At 44.8% G+C, this 22,013-nt stretch overlaps 1 protein-coding gene across 3 annotated transcripts in view; it reads right to left on the reverse strand.

Moving 5' to 3' along the window:
• Positions 1-1,675: 1,675 nt before the first annotated feature.
• The window catches only part of fam222aa (family with sequence similarity 222 member Aa), a 50,860-nt gene continuing 30,522 nt past the window's right edge, over positions 1,676-22,013 (reverse strand). For all 3 annotated transcript variants that reach the window (XM_062382028.1, XM_062382029.1, XM_062382030.1), the window contains exon 3: positions 1,676-8,874. In XM_062382028.1, coding sequence (XP_062238012.1) covers positions 7,403-8,874 — 1,472 coding nt within the window. In that variant the 3' untranslated portion in view covers positions 1,676-7,402. The remainder of the gene's footprint in view (positions 8,875-22,013) is intronic.

The following is a 22,013-nucleotide window of genomic DNA, read 5'->3' on the forward strand; positions in this document are numbered from 1 at the left end:
AGTAAAGAATATGGACTATATCAATAAGGAACTTCAAACACAATACAGAACTAGAATGAGACTCAGCAGAGTGCATACCTCATCTCAGGCTCCACAGTCCCCTGATGGAGCCACATTTAAATTCACTAGTTTCCAAGTGTCACAAGCTCATAAATATCAGTCTCCTAAATATGCCTGAATTTTTTTCTCTCAGGATCAATGAATTATTCTCTGACAAGTCTGATCGTTGTGGTGGATCGTGGATCATGGTGGCTTCTGATGGTGGTGGCAGCTGATCCTTGACTCAATCAGAACTTTCCTTATGTATAAATACTGTAAACATTGACACAATCCTCCATTATGCTACAAATTGTTTCTTCTAATCAATGTTTTTGCTGATGTTCTAAATTACCCGCTGAATCTATTATACTTCTGTCCGTCCTGGGAGATGGATCCCTCACATGTGGCTCTCTCTGAGGTTTCTAAGTTTATTCCCCTGTTAATAGGGTTTTTGCTTTTTTGAAGATTTTCCTTACTCTTGTTGAGGGTTAAGGACAGAGAAGGTCACACCTTGTTAAGCCCTATGAGAGAAATTGTGATATGTGAATATGGGCTGGACAGAATTGATTGATTGATGATTGAAGTTCAAGAAAATTTGAAACATACCTTGCTAAATAAAGAAAGTGAAATAATTCAAGAATCAACACCAAAATTCAATGAGTTCTTCCATGGGTCATCACCACCCCTCCACAGAATATTTCATAGAAATAGAATGAGTAGTTTTTACGTAACACTAATAACATACAAACAAACAAACAAACAAACAAACGATCAACAAATGCAGACGAAAACAATAATTTCCTTGAAGGAGGAAACTAAAGCATTCACATTGTGGTCATTTCTGTTGTTTTGGAGGCGTTTGGAGCAGAAGGAGTGTGACCTGCTGTAAGTGATGAAGATCAGTGTCAGCGTGATGATTTGTAACAAACAAGGTTCAGAAAAACGACTGATGTTCCCTGTTATTGTGCGCCCGAATTATCAATGCTTCACAGGAGGACACCTTGTCTGGGCCACTTTGGTAAATTGTGTGTAAAGAGTCTTAGCTCGCCTTTGCCTCTGCGCTTTAGAGCAAATCCTCATCCCGGAAAAATGTCAATCATTCCCATGTTATATTTTCTTTCACTCTCGGGCGTTTGCTTATCCAAGGTGAAGTCGTTTTTCCCTGTGATGACACGAACCCACTGTGTGTCCTGTGAGGTCTTACAGTGATGCCACTATGTACCCCTGCACAAGGTGAAAAAGGTCAAGTGAACAACAGGATTGAAGGGGGCCAGCATATGGTGGTGATGTGCAACGTGAATCCTGAGACTAATATGCTTACCATCATTACAGGGAGGTCTTACAAAATGTCTAAGAAGGGGAGTGCAGCAAGGAAGACTGAAAGAAAAAAAAAAAAAATATGCCATGGAGAAGTATAGCACCAGGACGGGCTTGGATGAGTTATTAGAAAGAAAGAAAGAAAGAAAGAAAAAAAGAGTTCATTTGATTACTGCCTGCTTTTATACAGCCTCCAACATGAGCAATACAAAGTAGAGTTAATAGGTAGAAAGAAAGAAAGAAAGAAAGAAAGAAAGAACGAACGGAAGAACGGAAGAAGAAGTATACTATGGACGAGTATATAGCACCAGGACAAGTGTAGAAGTCATCTGCTTTATTTACTTATTTCAAACAATAATACATAAGAGAGGAGAGGTCAAATGAAAACCAACCATCTACATTAAAATAAAGAAATTTCAGTCCTGAGATTGACAAAAAGGAGGAACAGACAAAAGATCTACTGTGGTCGTCGGGATGGAGGAGGGACAGTGGCAGTTTCAGCAAATTGAAGATGATGGTTGTGGGGAGATTGCAGAAGTGGAGAGGGAGTAGAAGGTATAAGCAATCACTGGGATGCTTGGCTGTAGGCACATTCAAAGTTGAAAACCCCACGACTAAAGGATTTTACAGCTTTTATTTTTTTTAATATTCAGACTTCTTATTTCGAAATCTAAGACTCATATAATCTCGTTTTTTTTCTCAACAAAAAAAAAGCAAGGAATCTTTAACATTTTTTCATCCTGAGGAGACAAAATCTTTTTTGAACATAAATACAACACTGCAGGGAGAACAATAAGAGAGATGCTTTATAGATTTCCCATTTCCATATATATTATTTTCTCAAGGTTGCAGCACCCTCAGACTTTGGCAGCGTCGGTGCATTTGAGATCATTCGGGGAAAGAAAAACCCAGGCCTGTTTGTCCACAGCAACATGCTGAGAGCCACACAAACAGTGAGAGGAAACAGGAAGAAGAAAAAAGCAAAATCCCCAGACTTTTGTGTTTAGATTGGATACAGCGATATATACCCACCACGTAAACTAGATGAATATTTGGAGGCCATAAGCTTTTTCAGCTGAACATACATGGGTTTCGATGGCGAGGAAATAAAACGTTGTAAGAACGAGGAATTCCGACCTGCTGCATTGCCTGTTAAGAAAAGAGCTCCGGGGCTGTGCCTTTGGAAAAAAAAGATCCTGATTTATTGTGTCTGTGCTGATTGTTTACCTTGTGTTGCGTTAAATTAATGTTATTTTAATTACGACACAGTTAAATTGTGTGATGTCGACAATGAACCCATTCGGTTTTATTCAGTAGCACTCACGAGCTGCCGTTGTGCTCCAACTGTGGCAGAACACAACGAATCTTGCAATGATATTGTGGAACACAGCTACAGGGCTCACGGGTTAACTATACAAGCGTCCTCATGACCATGTGAATTATTGATTAAAGTATTTTCTTGCTAGGTAGGAGCCCAATGGAGAGGACTGGCCCCTTGAGTTTTTTTTTTTTCCTTCTCTTTGACGCTAAGGAGGGATGCTGGGAAGAAGTCTGAGACGAGGGCCCCAAGGGTCCAAGGGCAGCCAGGGGACATGGTGGAGGATGACCAAAGCAGCATGGAGGGGATGTCCACCCCCACGCCGCTGCCCACCCCCCCACCACCCCCTCTGTCATCTGTAGGTTAGAGCAGCGCCAGGACTCCACAGAGCGAGCAGCTGCCTTTATCTTCTCTCACCCTCCCTCCCCTCACGTCCCCTCTGTTTTAAGATTGAAAGAGCCGACCCGCCTTTGAACGGGTCCGTCCGTCTCTCCTTCCCACTCAGAAGTATTTAAAGGTGCATAATATACAACCAGACCTTTGCACTGGGTTAAGGTCTTCATGGACTTATTGGGATTTACTAAGGGATTTTTACGAACAGCCCAAGACAGCTCCCCCTCTACTTTTCCCCCGGGCCGTCCTCGTGAGTGTCTCGTTGCCCTTGAAAGCACGTTAACAGTCAATAGTGTGTAGCCACACAGAGACCACAGAGTGATAGATCTGAGCGTCATCATTCACATCGGATTTGAATGGCGTAAATTATCATTTTCATGGGCAACACCGATTCAAATATTTTCGCAAGCATTTCAAAGTTAAGTACAAATGAGGATCTTACTGGCGGAGATTTTCATAAATGGAGGCACAATAAGTCTTTGAGTGAGACGGTGATTTCCGTCGCTGCAGAGCCAAAAGAGGGGAGGCTAAGACCAGCACCAGGAACATGGCAATTATCCTGATTACTGATGCTTCGAGGCTTCTCTGACCCCAAAATCCCTCCCTGTATCTTTCTCGCGCTTTTTTTTTTCTCTTCTTCACTGAGATCTGTCACATTGACAGGGCCCCTCAGCCAGGCAGGGAGCAACCATGTATAATCCAACAGAAAACAAATCCCCTCGATCAAACACGGCCCAGCTTTTAAAGCAGGCCTCTGAGCCCGGGCGCCATGGTGTGGTGCTGAGGCCCTTCGAGATTCTGCGGAGGCTGTGATTTTGCAACCCCCACTTCGCAACCCCTCCACCACCACCGCCAACCCTGCTGTCCTCCCCTTCAACGCCAGCCCGTCCTAACCTTCAGTTTGTTTAAGCACTGCTGAACCCTCTTGGCCCCGGACAGGGGGAGGGTGGGCTTAGATAATGACATGCCATATGCCACTCTGCCTCTGCAGCTGAGTGAGCCAAGCACGGATCAGCTCAGGCACAAATCTATTTGAAATTTAATTCTATTATCCTAATATGGGCTAGGCGTCCATTGTCCAAAACGGGAATAGTGGAATTGAGCAGAGATACAGGGGCTAAGATGCATCGCATCAATAGGAGCTCATTAATATATGTTAAGGACCAAGGGGGACAGACAGTTTGGAGCCAGTACAGTTGAAACTGTGGCCACAATGCAAAAATATCCAAAATATCCAAACACCCCCTTGGATTTTTTAAACCTGCTTTGAAACTGACATTTTTTTTTCAAAAGTAACATTTTTTTCTTTATTTAGTGTCGCCTTTCTGAATATTATTCAGTACAACTTTGCTCAAAGGGGCCAGATTCCTTTCTGTGTCGAATAGGAAATCCCTTGCTATTTAAAAGGGTTTCATTTCAACCCTTAGAGTGAATGATTACTCACTACTGGCTGTGTCCAGCAGCAGACGTCCCCCAATAGTCCCATTAGCAACGAGGCCTGGTGCCTCAGACGTCCAGCGGTGGGAAAGGCCAGACACCAGAAACTCGACCGCCTCAAGTGTCTCTTCTTCACTCCAACATCATGTGACAGGGTTTAATGCTCGGATGCAGGAGCCAAGCGCTGGGGATTTAGGGCTGGGATGTATCTGTAAATCTGTCAAAATATTTCTACAAGACATAAAATATGCTGGAATCAGACTGTGGCTGGAGTATTAAGCTGTTGAAACAACATGAGAAATTTCAGTGGAATGTTAAGGAGGCTTACTGTGCAAATTTAAGCCAAGGGGCTTGGTTTTCTTTAGACTGCAATCTTTGTAAGCCTTCAAAGACAGTGGCTTGTCTAGAAATACCAGTAGCCCAGAAAATGTAAGGCTCATAGTTTAGACTAGGTGAGGGTTGTCTTCAGGGGGAAGAGAAATATCAAATAATCCGTCTCCTTAAAAAGAATCTTCAATGTTGAAGAATCATTTGAAATCTTCTGTTTGCTGTTTGCCCTTTATCTTTGGGTGGCCAAAGTTTAAACATTAAAATAAGATCAATTAAAAAAGTTTTTATCTGGGCTATATAAAACAGAACCTACGTCACACATCACGCTCTACTCTGGAGCTACTGAAACAAGGGGCCCAGTTTCCCGCTTTCTTCTAGAGGACATCGGTAAAAAAAATAATGACAGACTTCAAAGCCAAGATGTGGCCTTCTGAATATATTCTTAAAGAAATTTATTTTACACCTCAAAACAAAAATAAAAAGAATAGGGATTAGGGATGTGGTACATTGGGAATGTATTGACAACTGTAGTTTACATTTTTTTGGTGTAAGCTCAGAGAAAAAATGTTAATACAGTCATAATAATTGCACTTCATAAATCTAGACTGATGCCAGTGTTTCTCAACAACAAAGCGACGTCTCTCTCGCTCTCTCTTTCTCTCTATCTCTCTCTCTCTCTCTCTCTGTCTCTCTCTCTCTCTCTCCGGTTAATAAATTCAATTTACCATAGAAATTTGACTGACAAAAGAAATGCTAATTTAAGACCAGAGGACTGCTGCACTGATCCAATTTTTCTCTTTCACTTGAGTCCCACAAGGCAGTGAAACATCGCAGTAATTTAAGTGCAGTACATTCAAGGAAATCTCACAGTCATTATAAATATTTCACTGCTCTGAATCATCAAGTTAAGACTGGCCCGGGCTAAATGCATCCCTACCATGGGGCTGAAATGGACAAGGAGGAGCAAGTGGGCATCGTCTCATTTCGTCTGACACCAGAGGGTAGGGCATGATTGTTTTCATTTTGTTCTCCTTTGCAAGATTGAGGGTAGAAGAAGAGTAGGATTTTACACGTGTGTCTGCCTCTCTCTGTCATTCTGATAACCCCTGACCGAGGAAGGGCCTACAGTACTACAGTTATAAGGGAGTCAGGTGAGAACTTGATTTTGTACTTCCTCCAGTGAATTTCAAAAGCATCCAATAAAAAGGGAGTGAGATTTACAAAAGATCTCCTGTACATTACTCAGATATGATGTTCATTGGACTGCTGAATCCTTTTGTCTCAGTCATGGTGGTAAAAAAAATTGTAATGACCTGATACAGATAAAGAAAGTCTGAGGATTTTGAAGAACAAAAACTAAAATGAACACACGCGCATGCACTCAGCCACATACACGCATTAACATACACATGAGGTTATGTCGATAACCCCCCGATCACATTCTTCATTGTAACATTTCTTTTTTTGTAGGTTTTTGTGACATTTTCCATTTAAATAAGTATTTCAAGATTTATTGTAGATTCCAGTGTTGATTAGGATGAAACAGAAGAGCTCTCCAACCAGGTTCTTACAGAACCATTGCTGCGACTATGTCTCACACCAGGACATAAGATCCTGCACATCAGCTCAAAGAGGAATTATTAAATCATAAAAGAAAAGTGGAAAACAAAAGAAAAAATAAAAGCATTTGAGACACTTTTCCCCATAGCAGCCAATGCATATAATAAACCTACAAATATATAAAACAACAAAAATAGGTTCAAGTTTTTCAAGTTTCTTAAATATATCATATCCAAACTACCCAAATCCAAACTTCAAAGTTAACAAGATTCAAGCAGTGCAATTTATGTATCAATTATAACAGCAACAATAACTAATATTGTACTAATTCAACCTTATGATCCTTGTACACAACAGCCGAGTACTGCCTATAATCTTATTCTTCTTGCGTATAGGTAAATGTATGCGTGTGTGTGTGTGTTTGTGTGTGTGTGTGTGTTTGTGTGTCTGTGTGTGTGTGTGTGTGAGTGTGTGAGCACTGTTACAGAGTTTTGGATTTTGAGAGCAGCCCTAAACCTTGGCCCTTTTAAGACCATTTCAGTGACAACCTACACAGTAGCTTCATCCTTAGTATTTGGAAGGGGGGTACAAGTGGCGTATGCACTTCATGTCAAGCTATGATTCTTGTCAAAAATGTTCAGGCAAGTTAAACAACCAAATAATAATTAAAAAACACAAAAAACTAGAAAAAAAACAATCAATCCAAAATTCCTATTGGCAAACCACACAATGGAACATCTGGAGAATCTTGAAATCCCTTTTCTCTCCCACTGGCAGTCACTATCACCTCTCATACTTGGGATTCCCGCTGCCTGCTTTGAAACCACCAAACCATAGGGTCACACAGCACAACTGCTCTGGTGTAAGCTCCCACACTAGTTAAAGCCCAGTCACTCGTAATAATTCCGTAGCCCCCCCAAAAAAACGTCTTGTTTTTTTATTTAAACTTTGATTTCTTCACAAATTCACAACTCTTGATTCGTCTCCTCTCGTCACCTTCTTCCTCCTCTATCTGTAAACAGGGAGGCGGATGTGTGCATGCTGGTGGTCCAACAGACGTGGCACAGACACAGTCTCGTAGCCTTTGCCGAGCATCTGCTCCTTGATGCAGGGTGGGTGGATATCGTTGATCAGGTACTCCAGAGACTGCAAGCTGCTGCTTAGCACAGATGTGTTGCACATGCTCTTACTGGGCAGGCTGCAGCACAAGCCTCCTCCGCTGTCCACAGCCGGGTGTTGGTGGTGGTGGTGGTAGTGGTGATGGTGGTGGGGGTAGCCCATCTCTCTGTGCCCTGTGGCAGGTCCACCTGCGGAGGTGCCCAAAAGCTCCTGGGGGTTGTAGCAGTCACTGTCAGGTGTCACCAGCACACTGTTCCATGGCGGGGCAAAGTATTGACCCACTGAGAAATTTCCATGCATACCCACGCAGTTCAAAGGGGAAGAGTTGACTTTGTCCAGCCCGCCTCCTCCGCTGGCACTGGCTGTCATGTGATAAGGTCTGGAGGAAGAGGAGGACACTTGGCCGGCCATAATCCCTCCCCCTGGAACACAAGTTTCGGGGGACTTGCTGATGGCGCCCCCTCCTCCACTTCCTCCACTGTACATGCGGAGCACAGCCTGTTGTTGCTGCTGATGCTGCTGCTGTTGATGTTGATGTTGTTGTTGCTGCTTCTGCCAAAGGATGTAGTCCATACCTTCTGCGTACACACCAGCCTTCATCGCTTCAGAATTTTGAGCCTGCAGTCCTGTCCCTGTGTACACCATGTTAGCCTGGGGACCCATTCCGACCACATAGCCTCCACTTGAGGAGTTAGACGAGACCCCCATGACATTTGTTCCCAGCTTGGAGGGGCTGGAGTTTGATGATCCAGCGCCAGCCCCTTGACACACCTGCTGCAGAGCCTGGGCCTGGCAATGCTGGTTGATCTGGTAAATTATGCTCTGGATGGAGGGGAGGTTGGACTGTGGGGGCAGGGCCAGGCCTCGGCCCCCTGTTACTGGAATCACTGAGCCAGCTACAGTGACATTTGGGGGGACCGAGAGTCCAGGTCCTTCTGGAGGCTTCGAGGGCCCGGTGTGGTATACCATTTGGCCGTGGCCACTGGCTAAAGTGCTATTATTAGGGGGTGGGTATGGAGCAATAGCTATGTGGGCTGGAGAGAGTTTAGTTCGTCTGCCTTCAGAGTTCTTGAGAACGCCTTTTGAAGGGACAAAGGTGGAAGTTGATGAGGGTGAGCAGGCCCTGATGGTGGCGAGCAGGCCATTGTAGCCCCCTGTGTGGATATTTGGGTAGGGGGTGTAGCGTTGCCCTGTGGTGTCATATCCATTCACAGTCCGGTTAAGGTGCTTGTGCTGGGGAACCCTGATGTTGGTGGGGAAGATCTTGATGGCCAGAGGGTTGTTCGCTGTCCTCTGAGCGAAGGCATCAAGTTCTGCCGCAGTGGGGTAGCGGGGGGAATGCGCGGGCACCAAAAGCTCACCTACGAGACAAACAGAGAGAAAAGCATGAGTGAAATGGATGAGTAAGATGTCTAAAAGAAGCAGACCAGGAGTTTAATTACCAGAAACATCTAAGGAGCTGGCAGCAATGGCAGTCACAGAGTCAGATCAATCAATCAATTGCAATAATCCTGACTTCGCTGCAATGGTTAAAACCTGACAACATCCCAGTGACTTCATATAAAACCCCTGAAAACTGTCAGTGTTTCTCAAGAGCAGGTGAATAAAACCAGATGTAAACAGCTGACACGCTGCAGAACGACCAAAGCAAGAGTTTGCAAAGTGTAAGTCAGGACTGACATTCATTTCTGTTCCATCACTCCCCTCCTCCATGTGAGATTTCTCTCCATCTCATTTTCACACCCTCCCGTGGAAGTTCATCCCTAGACAAATGGATCTTTTTAAAAACTCATTCTGTCAAAGCCTGGTACCTTAGGCGCTGTTAAATCAGTGCATTGTGAAATTAATTCAGACTCTCTTTAGCATTGAATTGGGTTAGCCTTGGATACGAGGCAAGGAGGGATGAAGGGGAGGGGATAAAAGCCTGTTTAATTGCAGTGGCACAGTTGAGATTTATAAGTGGTATCACTTACTGGGTCTTACCCTTGGCCACAGAATTTCCACATTTATTCAATCTAGGAGAACGTAAAGAGAGACGCTCACCAAAAAAAAAACTATTAAACATCTACAGGGAATTACTAGCCTGGTTAAGGTGAACTATATCAGAACAGAGCCAAGTCAAAAAAAGTGCTGCAATTTGCAAACATGCAAGGCTAACACCAAAAAATGGTTTGTCAAGGACAGAAACATGTTCAAATAAAAGTTAAGAGAAGCTGATGGTGTGTTATTGTTCTCATGAACAAATCTATACATGATGGAACAAACAAAAGGCAGGTGCACGCTATTAACATACATATAAATGCACTGTTTTACTGTTTGCCTAATGAAACCAACCCAGTTCCAAAATTCAATTCAGCAGTGCACACGTGGCAACCGAGACTAGCTATAGCCTTCGCTCACTGAACCAGGGCTTCACCATTGTGAATCGAGGTGGCAAACAGGAAAATGGCAATTTTCAAAAAACCCCACCATGTGTCATTGTTTGGGGGCTGGGCATAGAGGTGAGGGGCTGCGGTGAGATTGGATTTAAACAACATTATTCAGGCAATTTCATGGCTACTTAGCTCAGTGCAACAAAAAGGGTGGGGGGCTGGAAAAAGAACTCAATTTACAAGCAATATATCAGCTGCCACAAATGACTTGCAACCCCTTCAAAAATGTCATTTTTATGCAAAAGCTGACAAAATACACAAAAATGTACTGCCATAACTGTGCCGTCAGCAAATGTCCTGGCGACACAAGGAATCTGCAGGGTGCAGCCTGTGACTAGGACTCACTTCATTTCCATTGCAAAATAAGTCACATCTCTTATTTTTCAGCTCTCCTTACAGATAGCGCGGGGTTTTCATTTCAACAACCCCATGGGTCTCCCACTGTACAACTGATTACATCTACAAGATCAATATCATAAAAGAAAGAAACTGGGTATTTAACAACTGAATTTCCCAGAAACCGGATTTAGTGCGAGACCTATTCCGGTAAGTTTCGCTACTTCCGCAGACTACATACTTTCTAAATTAGAAACATTTCAGCTCAAATTAGGATTTATATTTCTAAAATAGATCAATGAATAGCCTGAATTTAATGTCTTAGTTCCTATAAACAGTAAGCCAACCTAGTGCCATTCGAATGGTTTAGGGAGAGAGTGCCAGGCCAGCCTATCTGAGATCTAACCAACCTTACTGAGGCAAAGCTGCGTCCCTGGTGACAGCAGTGCCATTCGCTTTGATGTTCTGACTCGCACTGGAAAACTGACAGAGACTTATTTCATTTGCTCAAAAGAGAAAAACAAGCTAATTTCAAAGCACATTGCTGGTCCACATGCAAATGGAATGACACTTTTTTTTCTGATCTTCTTTACATGGGGGCAAAAAAAACATCTTTGATCATCACATGGTCTAAATGAGGAGGGATAGTTGGCTTTCAGGCATATCAAGGGCCTCGGTCCTGCCGCCCCTACACGCTTCCAGCTGCAATATGCCCATCATTCCACCTAATTACTGCCACATGAGGGAAAAACCTATAAAAACAGCCTGGAAATTCATTAAAGGGTGGCTAATTCTATTCCTTCTCACTGGCTGAGTCCATATTTTCCATGCCTGAGCCTGCATTTCTTCTGAGAGTGAGGAGGAAGCCCTCGCCCTCCGTCTTTTCCCAGCTTGGCCCTTGTTTGTCAATAGGCAGAGCCTTTGGCACACCAACCTGGCATCAAAGAGTTTCACACTTCACAGGCCACAGGGATTAGAGGCCTTTCAGGCCTACAAAACCCATCTCAGCTCCACAAAAGCTTCCGGTTATTAGAACCCACAGGCATAAAGGAAGAAGAGGAGGAGGAGGAGGCAAATGAGCATCTGGATGCTTCTGATTCCAGCTTCTTCTTTAAAAAGTTCCATGGTATAAATTTTTATAGCAAAGTTGATTTCAGTAAGTATGGCCACAGACCGGGGCGTAATTTCACTCTCAAACACACTGTGTGTTTGATGTGCAGGGGTCTCCACATCTCTCTCCTCCAGAGCAGTAAGTCTATAAGTGAGGACATGGAGGTTAAAGGAAAGAGTCTCTTTTGGGCTGACGCTCTGTGACTTATTGGTTTAGGCTGCAGTAGATCATAGCTATGAGCAGCAGCATACAGATGGTGCTGGCTGATAAACACCCTCTGAGGCAGCCGGCACTGCCCCCTTTGTGTGAGCCCTCACCTTCTCATAAGGTAGGGGGTTTCCTGCACCTGTGCACACTCTCCAGCGTGCATCGTGCATGCAAACACAATGTCTAAAAACAGAAAATAAGGCAGGCTCGCACACACGCACGCACGCACACACACATGCACGCACACAAAACCTGCATCTGCAGATGTGTGTCTCATTTGCCATCAGTGAAGCATGTTGTCATCCTCTGCTCAGCGCTCTCTCATGAAATGTAGGGCAGGGACAACAACAGGTGCCTGTGCGGGCGACAGCCTGCAATGCCTCCTGGGCTAAATGCTTCACACTCGCTTCATTTCGACATACGACAGCCTTGTAAGGATTAATTATTTCCCCTGGGGATGGAAGAATATGCTTTTTCCCTTCCTGAGAGCAGGAGGCTATGTGCACTCACAAGCACATGAAACAGCTTATAGCAAATGAACAGGGGAACCTGGGCGAGCACTGCTTTTGCAATAAGTGAGAAAAGAAAACTTTCAACATGAAAGGAATGTAAACAAACCAAGCATATGATTGAAGCGCATAAGAGATGAGATAAAAGCTCAGGCAAACACATGCATTCGGTCTGGGAGATCACGCGCCAGGGAGCGGAGATGGCAGGGAGGCAATTAATGGGTTGACCTTCGTCCTTAATCACCCAGTGCCTGGCACACAATGCCCATGTGTCAGAGCAGCACATCTCTAAATGCCACCCCTCATTAGCACGATGCACGCAGTGAGAGAGGCTATCTGTGGAGTGTTACACTCTCCAGCGGTCAGACAGAGATAGCGGGGCTGGGATAGGATAACATGGCAGCACAGACCCAGACTGAGCTGCAGCAGGCCATGATATGATCTAGAAATCCCATTTCACTCACAGGATGGGCCCTCTCCTTTCTCTCCATTTTTGATTGGCATGAAACTCCCCAAGCGCGACGTCCTTGGTGTACCCGGTGCTGTCACTGTGATTGTGTGTGTGTGTGTGATCGCATGTGTGTATCTGTGTGCATTTAGTGGTGAGGGGGCTGCCCAATTCTGAACACTCAATTAACACTACTTTAATTAGCCAGCAGTACACTTTGAATTCTGATGAACTAATTTCCTTGGTGTGTGTGTGTGTGAGTGTGTGAAAGGGGGGGGGGTTTCTGGTAAAGATGAGGTCCACTGGGTACAAAACAGCAATAAAGAGGGAACTGGTTAGATTAGACTGTAAAAAAAAAAAAAAAATCCATTAAATTTTGTGCACTTCTTCCAAGTGAGAGGTCAAATTGTGTTGATCACTATAAGCCATGCAGACGAGAGAGAGAGAGAGGGTGTGAGAGCAGGCAGTGAGGTGAGGTGGAGGAGGGGTGGGGGAGATGGGGAGTCAGAGGCTGTGCGAGAGTACGCCACCGAGTCCAGAAGACCCTGAGAATGCTTTGCATTTTAATTAGAGGTTTAAATGAATAAGGAGAGGAGAACTGCCTGGAATGCCCGTTTATTAGTGTTCCCGAGTGTTAGCATTATGAGCAGGTTGGAGAAGTTTTCTTCTTATTAGTGAAGAAAACGCTCCGACACATCAAAAAGACCCTCAGCCTCTCCTCACCCACTCCTGCAAGGCTGGATCCCTATTTACCGTATGCTTTGATCCCCTCAGACCATGTTCGCCGGCAAGCAGGGGAAACGAGTGCTTGTTCAGATGAAGGGAGAGGAGTGTTTGGTTGAACTGCAATTAGGTTTTCAGAACAACTTGCGCATAATAAACACAAACTTTGGCCAAACAAAGAGAGCAGACTGTGATGAGGTTAGGGCAAAAACACACACACAAAAAAAAACAGATTTGAGATTACAAGAGAGATGAAGGAAAATAATGAGCTTCAGTCCAACATCAACCACAATCCCTGACAGACATGTCCCCGTTTTCAGACAGGAATATCTGGACAATTGGGTCCAAACAAAAAATCCATAGTTTGCCTTTTACATATGGAATGCACCAGGTCAGAAGCGTTAACAACAACCAGGGAATCTCTCCGGAAGGGTTCAGGTGAGGGGTTCATGGTGCAGCAGGCAGGAGACAGGAGACAGGATGTCGTATTAATTCTGCAGCACAACATTCTCATCCTCTGCATTTTTTTGTTTTTTCAATTTTGCATCTGTCACCTTTTAGAAACGCCAGCGACAACCCCACCTGCTCGCTGGGAATTCTTTCTGGACAATATTCAGCGGTTTTCTCAAATGTGCTCCTTCATTAGAGTTTCTACAAGTGGGCTGACAGAAACAAGTCTCAGACATTTGAGTTCTCATGTAAAAACCCTCTAGATAGAGATCAGTGCAGGATTGAGATCAGCTTGACAGTCCGTGTTAAATGTGTGTGAGCATGTGGGTTTGCTGGGTCTACTTTTAATCTGTACTATTTAAAAGTTGGAGACAGTGTGTTTCAGTCATAGCCCGTCTTGTGCCCCATTCCCCCACTAAAGGACACTCTGACCCAACCCTCATTGTAACGAAGTTAATCAGATTAATAATTCATGGCTCTGGCAGTCTTCAAATCCTTCACATCAGAATCCCTGGGCTTGGAAACAGTTTGACCTGTCAAATGCGTTTGCAGCTTAAGATTCAACGGCATTGTTCCCGGGAGGGACCCTTGACCTGAGGCTATTGTTCAGCTCTTAGCAGATAGGATCATTGTCTATGACGTCCTCTCCCCACCTCGGTGAGTCTGCCGTCAAAAGGATGGGCATGCGGGGAGATGGGGTGGAGAGGGGTGGGGGGGCCGAGGCGGCTTCGCGTCCTGAACAATACCTGCCTTGTGCTAATGGAGGTGTCATCTGGCACAGGGCTGATTAGTCAGCGATTACAGCCAGGCCTAAATTGCCGTGACAACTGCTGCAAACACAATGGGCCCTGATAGAGCCAGCTGTTTGGTCCTCTGCAATTAACCCTGCATCCCACTCGTCTCCGGCAGTGCGCTGCCTCTAATTGACTATCGGGCTCACAAAGCAGGGGCTGTCGGCCAGGCCCCCTGGACGTAGCCCCCCGCCCCTCTGCCAAGGTAGAGATGATAATAATAGAGGCGTCCCGTGGACTCGGCTGCCACTCAATCAAAGCCTCGCTACCCCACAGGAGCTTCCTGAGGAGAGAGCGCATGTATGAGCCAGCGATCAACAGGGTAGAGCAGCCTTGCAGGGGGCAGACATGTTGAATATGCCCTCAGCCAGAGTACTAATCAATTCAAGTGCACGTGAGGGGAAAGGGAACCCTGCTGCTTGCCTGATATCAGAAAAGCCATTTTTAGGAACACTCATCGCCCTCTGTTCATCTCAGGGCTGATTTTCTGAGCAACAACACCAGGAGGGGAAAAAAAAAATCAAGGCAATTATTTGTCAGGCCTTCGCTATCTATAATTGCAAAGATAAAAATCAAACTGCAATGATTTCTCCGAGGATAGAGCTGTCTGTATCCGCGGCAGCTTGTGTCATCATAATCATCAAACAAATGCATATTCTAAGGCAGAGGAAAAGAAAATGGGCTGCTCGCCCAACTTCTCTCCGTCGCTCATAATTCTTCATGTTTATTATTAATCACTTGGCTTATTGCTATGTATTTTTAAACCAAACTAGATCTGCAATAAACCTTAAACAAGTGTTATTCTTCAGTTGCATATGGTTATTTTTTTTTTTATCAAGATCAGACACTTAATAAGAAGAAAATTACTATTCTATGCTATTTAATAACATGAATCACTGTGTAAATAAAAGCTGTGGCTTTACAACAGGGGGTGCCATACTGCAATCCCTTATTGGGCCTTTAAACCTGCCAACATGTTGCACAAACAAAAAAGAGGATAATGACAAGTTTAAGAAATCTGCACGCTGATCCTCACCAGGCACGCAGACACGGGGCTTGTCCAAAAATGGATTTAATCGTTAAAAGAGATTTAAATAGAAAAACTTAGACAAAACTCCCAAATCTAATCCTTCATTTCATTAAAGCTAATCTTATCTGAGATTTAATCTCCCTATTTTCTGCACAAGCAGCTGGAAGAAATAGCAAAGTGAGAGCCTAATTCTGGTGTCCTCTGTGCACAGGCTGCAGCGGGAGGTCACTGATCCAGGCTGCAATCAGGCGATAGATGCGTGTGTGTTAATACAGTATGAGATAAGGTCCACAGCTCCAGATGACACAGGGAAGGAGCCGAAGAAAATAAAAGATCCACTTTCTGCACAGTGTTTATAGCCTCACATGTGTGTATAACTCCATGCTGGACAATGGCTCCAATCAGAAGCTGCTAATTAGGTTTCAAGTACCAAGGTTTCCTCGCAAGAAATGTGAAATATTGCACCAGCAGAACACTGTCATGTTTACATTTTCTCGTTAGAATTTATCTCTAAAGCCAGATGTTACTGGATCAGCCATGAAAATTAATTAGCTGGTCCAATGTGGCAACCTCGTGCCCCTTCCAGACAGACCTGGCTTTTATGGGCTGTAGGGGAAATTACTGTGAATTGATTGATCCTGAAGGACTACTCTGTACACAGGGACTAGCAGATACACACACACGGAAACGCACACACACACACACACACACACACACACACACACACACACAAACCCACAGATCCTGCCAACAACTGCTGATTTAAACATTTTACCCTCCACATGAGCCTGACATCCTTTTCTTTCAGTACCTACAACATCAATAACCATGAAATGTAAAAAATCGATAAATCTAAAACAAACTGCAGACACGTTCTTGGTCTCTTATTTTTCTTATCATTTTAAAAAGCAGGTGGATTTTAAGGGTGCACACTTAAAATCAGGTCCAGTCAGAAGGACAAATCTCTGAACATCCACCATCCTCTCAGACGACCGTTTCACCCTCTGACCCATAAAAACATGGAAATTACAAATGGATGAATTCCCTCTGCATGCCTCCTTGATCTTTTTTTGCCGCTTTCTCTCTCTCTCATCCTCTTCACCTCCTCTCCCTTTTTTCCCTTTGTGCTCTTCCTTTGCCACATAACCCTTTCTGTCTCTTCATCCCCCCCTCTCTGTCTCTTCCGTCTCCCTCTCTGAGTAAGTGAGTTTCATCTGGGGTGCTTGCCGGGCGAAATCACCTCAGGGCGAACACTTTATTATCTGTAGTCAAAGCGTCACCACAAATACCATTCTACACACACAAGTGTCACTTTCCATTTGTCTGCACTCTGGCTGCATTAGCAGAGCCTCGCCGGCCCAGAGCCTCGTCTCAAACACGCCCGGCAGAGGAAAACTAACAGCGTGGGAAAGCACTCGTCCTGCATTCCTCGCCCATTAACACCACTGGCACCACCGGAGCAGACCCACTGCCTCCCTGGGGAATTAATAACATTATCATCCGCAATAACCTTGGTGAAGATCACTTATGAAACAGCAAAAAAAAGGGAGATATTTAGTTAGATATCTTACAGTCTTTTGTGTTACGTTTAGTGCAAAATATCACAATTGAACCAAACATGCGCAGGATCTCCTTTTAATTCAAATCAGTGCACGTGTTAATTACTGATGATGCATCTCAGTGTCCAGCAGAAACAACACCAGCGGGTAGATTATGTCCCATCTGAGCAACAAAGGAATGCAGGCCAGCAGCACCCATGTCTTTTGTGGGACACACCATCACCAAACAAACACCGGATCTGGGGCAACATGTTTACCTCAAACTACACACTGCACGCCATAAACAAGAAGGGCCCGAAACAAGAAGCAGCTCAATGTTTGCTCCCATGACAGCCAACCCCACCTCCTCCTAGAAAAAAGGGAATTACACTGAAAAATATAAAAATCTGAAAAATGTTATACTGCGATCAGAGCCACAACCTCATTTCAGAGTTTCACTAAAGCACTTTCCGTTTCTAATAATTTATCGGCCTGGATAGGCGACATACTAGATAATAAATGGGGGAAAGAAATTACTATATTCATCACAAAACTGCTCTCTGTTTAATAATCAAGTTTGGCTAAAGGGCTTTAGAGGAGAGTTGGTGTATAGATGAGGGGAGCGAGGCGCTGGTTTGTGGGCTGCCTGTGATGAGCCAGCCCTCGGGCCTGCCTGGGCCACCCTCATTGTGCATACAGCATGGTCTAGAAAGCAGAGCTTTATCAGCAAATACCCCGAGTCAGCACAAGCAGCGGGGTGGTTATGCGTTGCGACTGGCACACCAGCTGATATTGTCATGTGCGATTAGGCCTGTGCTCATGAGCCTGTGAACTCATTCCTATGGCATCAAAGTCAACCCCACCCCCTACCACCCTCCATTTATATCCCTGCCTCTCCGCTGCCCTCTCCTCCTCCTTCTCCAGCCTTTTTTTCCATTTTACACTCAGCCCTGTCACTTCCCAGCATACCCTCACCGAACCCTGTGAAAAGCTTTGCTCTGCTGCAAACACGTACCGAGGGAAAACATAACAACAAGCTAGACTGGTTTTTATTTCCAAAACAAATCTCTGCAGCTTAATTTACTCCATTCAAATGGGTCATCCACGAGCTAGAGACCAGCGAGTTCACCAGCCGGTGCCAGACTTGTTTTGTCTCGGTGCACCTCTTCAGTTGACAAGGCTGATAGAGAGGAACAAAGACGGAGCCGTGGAAAAGAGAAAGACAAACTGTGACGCTAGTTATGGGGAAAGATCGCAAAGAGGAAAACCGAGATTAGACCATTCAGCGATTCTAAGAGCAGCACAGGACACAGAGCCAAGACAAAGAAACACAACAAGCTGAAATCCTGACCTGAAAGATTTATGTCAGGCCTTTGCTTTTGTGTCTTTAAGAGAAGATGCTGTGCTGTGACACTATTTCATAAAGGGCTACATGGGCAGCTGAGAGCCAGCAGCATTCACAGTCATGCATAAACTCAAATGGACGCGGTAACAACACAAACACACACGCACACACACACACACACACACACACACACACACACACGCACACACACACACACAAACACAGGTTTAAAGTAAAGGACCCCAGAGGTAGGGATTGTGAGCGCACACAGAGATAAGAGAAGGAACCAGAGCGGAGAGCTGAGGAAAAAAAAGGGAGAGGGAGGGAGAGATGAGGAAGAGGCTGGAGGCGCCTGGGCAGGCCTGTCAGACCGGAGGAAGCGCTGGTGCACAGGCCTGCAGGTAAATGGAAGAAGAAAGGCGCCTGCAGGCTGCCTGAGGCAAGCCTGGGCCCTTCTGTTCTATCATTTAGGAGACAAGTCCTCCACTGATTCCCAATTAATATTTAACACCGCACAGACAACAAGGCACTCTGCAGTACACATGCCAACGAGAGGAGGAGGAAAGGAGGGGAGGGGATAGGAGGGGAGGGGAGAGGAGAGGAGAGGAGAGGAGAGGAGAGGAGAGGAGAGGAGAGGAGAGGAGAGGAGAGGAGAGGAGAGGAGAGGAGAGACATACATGGGTAAATTTGAAAGATTTAAATGTCAGTTGTGTTCTGGAGGTAGAGATTAGTAGAAGCAACATGTTAAAATACTTCTTTTGTTGGAACCTGTAATTTTACTAAAGATTCCTTTTCATGTATAATGTAACAATTCTTTATTAAAATGTGTAAAAAGGACTCAACCTATGTTGTATACTTCCTTGACTGATGTGTACTTACATTATTCAAGATGTTTCCAACAATGTTCAATCACACAGAAATCCCAAATGAAGGTAACAGGATGTTTGTTTTCCTCTTAATTACATCATATCAACTTTACCTAAGTGGCTTTGGCTGTCTTTGCCATTGGTAACGGTGGTAAGAACAACAACTCCCATGATCCCATGCTGCTTCAGAACATCATGAAACTAGGTATTTTGTTCCCCGAGCAAGTTACATATTGTACGTTTAATCAACATACTATCATTGTATATATCTATAGGACTGTGAGGAAACAGTTAGTTAGCATTAAGTGTGTTTTTCTGTCTTTGACAGTTGATTTGGGTTTATTGGGTCACACCACACTCACTCAATCAAGCAGAACTTTTATTTTCAAGTTCAAAGCTTGGCAGTGACAGAACGTTTTCTACAACTTCACAAATAAGACGCTTGAAGCTCCATGATGGAGTTTACAGTCACAGGCTTGGGTTTGCAGTGTTTCCTCTGGGGTTAGGGTTAGTTTGAACTGGTTGTTGGAAATTTTTTCAAAGGTCTTGAGGTCCAGTTAAATGAGCATGTCAGAGTTGGAAATTGTAGCCAGAGGTCAGCAAAAAAACAGAAAATTAAACTCAGATTAAATCATTTCTGTAATCTAAAATGACGAAGACCTCGAAGCGTGTGAACATGGTCTTCATGAGAACGAGCCTGAAGAGGAAAGACCACAGAAACTGTACTTAAATGTCCCACAGGAGCGATGATTTGACCATTGTGCTGTGGTCAGCATCCTCTGCCAAACCCTCGGTACTATTAGAGCAGACTCACAAACCACATTCAAATTTGGTTCAAGTTCACTGGTTTGGACGAAAACACCAAACTTTTCTGCTTTCGGCTCTTTGGGTTTATTGATTTTTCTCTTCTTTGGCAGATGGGATATTTTTAACATAAAAAAAAATGTAAACAAGGTCGTAAGAATCTTTGACCAAGAAGGAAATATGTCTTATTCCAGTCTTTTTGTAAACTTATAAAACAAAATAACAGCATTATGCAATATTTAGGTGTAATTAAATAGATATGTGCTAGAATTTCTAGAATGATTAGAAAGGAGTGGCCAGAAATAGAACAACCTGTCTTCCTTTTATATTTTTGAGTCCAAATGTTGGACCATGAATACATTTTAATTTTGAGCTTTATATTGAAGTGCCCACTCAAAAGCTCCCCTTGTATCCCGCTGGGAGTTTGCACCACTTCCTGAATGCCTCTGTTGATCAGTGTGTGGTGGGCTCAGCTCGGAGATGGCACAGGCTGTGTCATTTCCTGAGGGACAGCAAGGGACTGCGGACACTCTGTATCCCGGCTCACATCCCCCCTCCCACCCCCAGTCTCTGGCAGGCGAAGACAGAGGGTGTCCGTGGCTTGCACCTGGGATGCCCAAATGCCAGCTCGGAGGCTTTGGAAGCAGGAACCTGTTTTTCAACCCAAGTCCCGCTGTGACCAAAACTAAAGCAGAGTCCCTCTTCCTCAAGCTCACCACCCAAGGCAATAAGATTGCTTCGCCCCCCGTGTTCACAGCAGAAGGCAGAGGGCAGAGGGAAGGCATGGCTCTGTGGGACGCCACCAGCCGGAAATGATCCTCTGTGTGCCAGTGCTGAGAAGCCAACGTGACAGAAGAGGCTGGGTGAGGTAAGAACTGTACAACCAATAACACATGGCTGCCTCTCTGGAATACACTGCAACTCTTTTTATACTCTGCATTTTGCAATAAAGCAATGTGATGAAAGTAGGAATCACATATATCTCATGGGGCTATGCAAACCCAGCGATCTCCAAAATGAGATTGCATTAGCAGGCACACAGGAGGAGGTATGAGAGGCATGGATGGCTGTCAATCACCTTTCACCATGACAAATACCCAGTGACCCCCTGCTTCCCTGCAGCAGACAGTGGAATAATGACAATCTCTGTGGGCACTCTGTGGAATTCCAAATGGGAGTCGGAAAAGAGGTAGTTCAATCAGTGGGAAAAGGTCAAGTGCATGCAGATTCCCTCTCCCTCGCTCTGGCTCCAGTCCTTTCCCCCAGTTCCACTTTACGCCCTCAACCTCCAGGGTACTGAGGCAATCAGGGTAAAGGTTGTTATTCCTGTGGCTGCTGCTCACGGCCACATTTAAAAATATTCAACTGAAACGCCCCCCCCCCCCCCCCCCCCCCCCCGCCCTCTTCTTTTTACCACATAACAGCCATTGGACTATCGTCCTGATATGGCGAGCTAACTCCACTGCAATGTCCACACCTCCTCAGACAACAATGTAGGAGAGGGGGCTAGAGGTCATTACCTGAGCATATTCTCTCTTGCTGGGGCCGCAGCTTAGAAAAAGAAAAAAAAAACGCCTGGCTGCCTAAAAGCAAAGCCAACTAATGGCACTGCCAGCTCAGTCTGCAGAGGCACAGGGCTATTAGGAAAACCACAATCCTCAGGTGAACCTCCATGTCATGTCCCGAGGCTGCGTGTGACAAGGCCAGGTTGTCTCTGTCGATCAAGCAAGAAGAGGGCTGAACTGGGGCCGACACAGTATCAACCTGGGATATCAGGCCTTCTGGGAACTTCTCATCTACACCTGGCTGATTGGCAACTCGGGCCTCCCGGGTGGTGTCACAGAGGGTTACGGCTGGAGGTGTTCTTACATATGTGTGTGTACATGTCTCTGCCACAAGGCAGATCTGGG

The sequence above is a fragment of the Platichthys flesus genome, chromosome 3, assembly GCF_949316205.1.
Source record: "Platichthys flesus chromosome 3, fPlaFle2.1, whole genome shotgun sequence".
Taxonomy (NCBI): Eukaryota; Metazoa; Chordata; class Actinopteri; order Pleuronectiformes; family Pleuronectidae; genus Platichthys; species Platichthys flesus.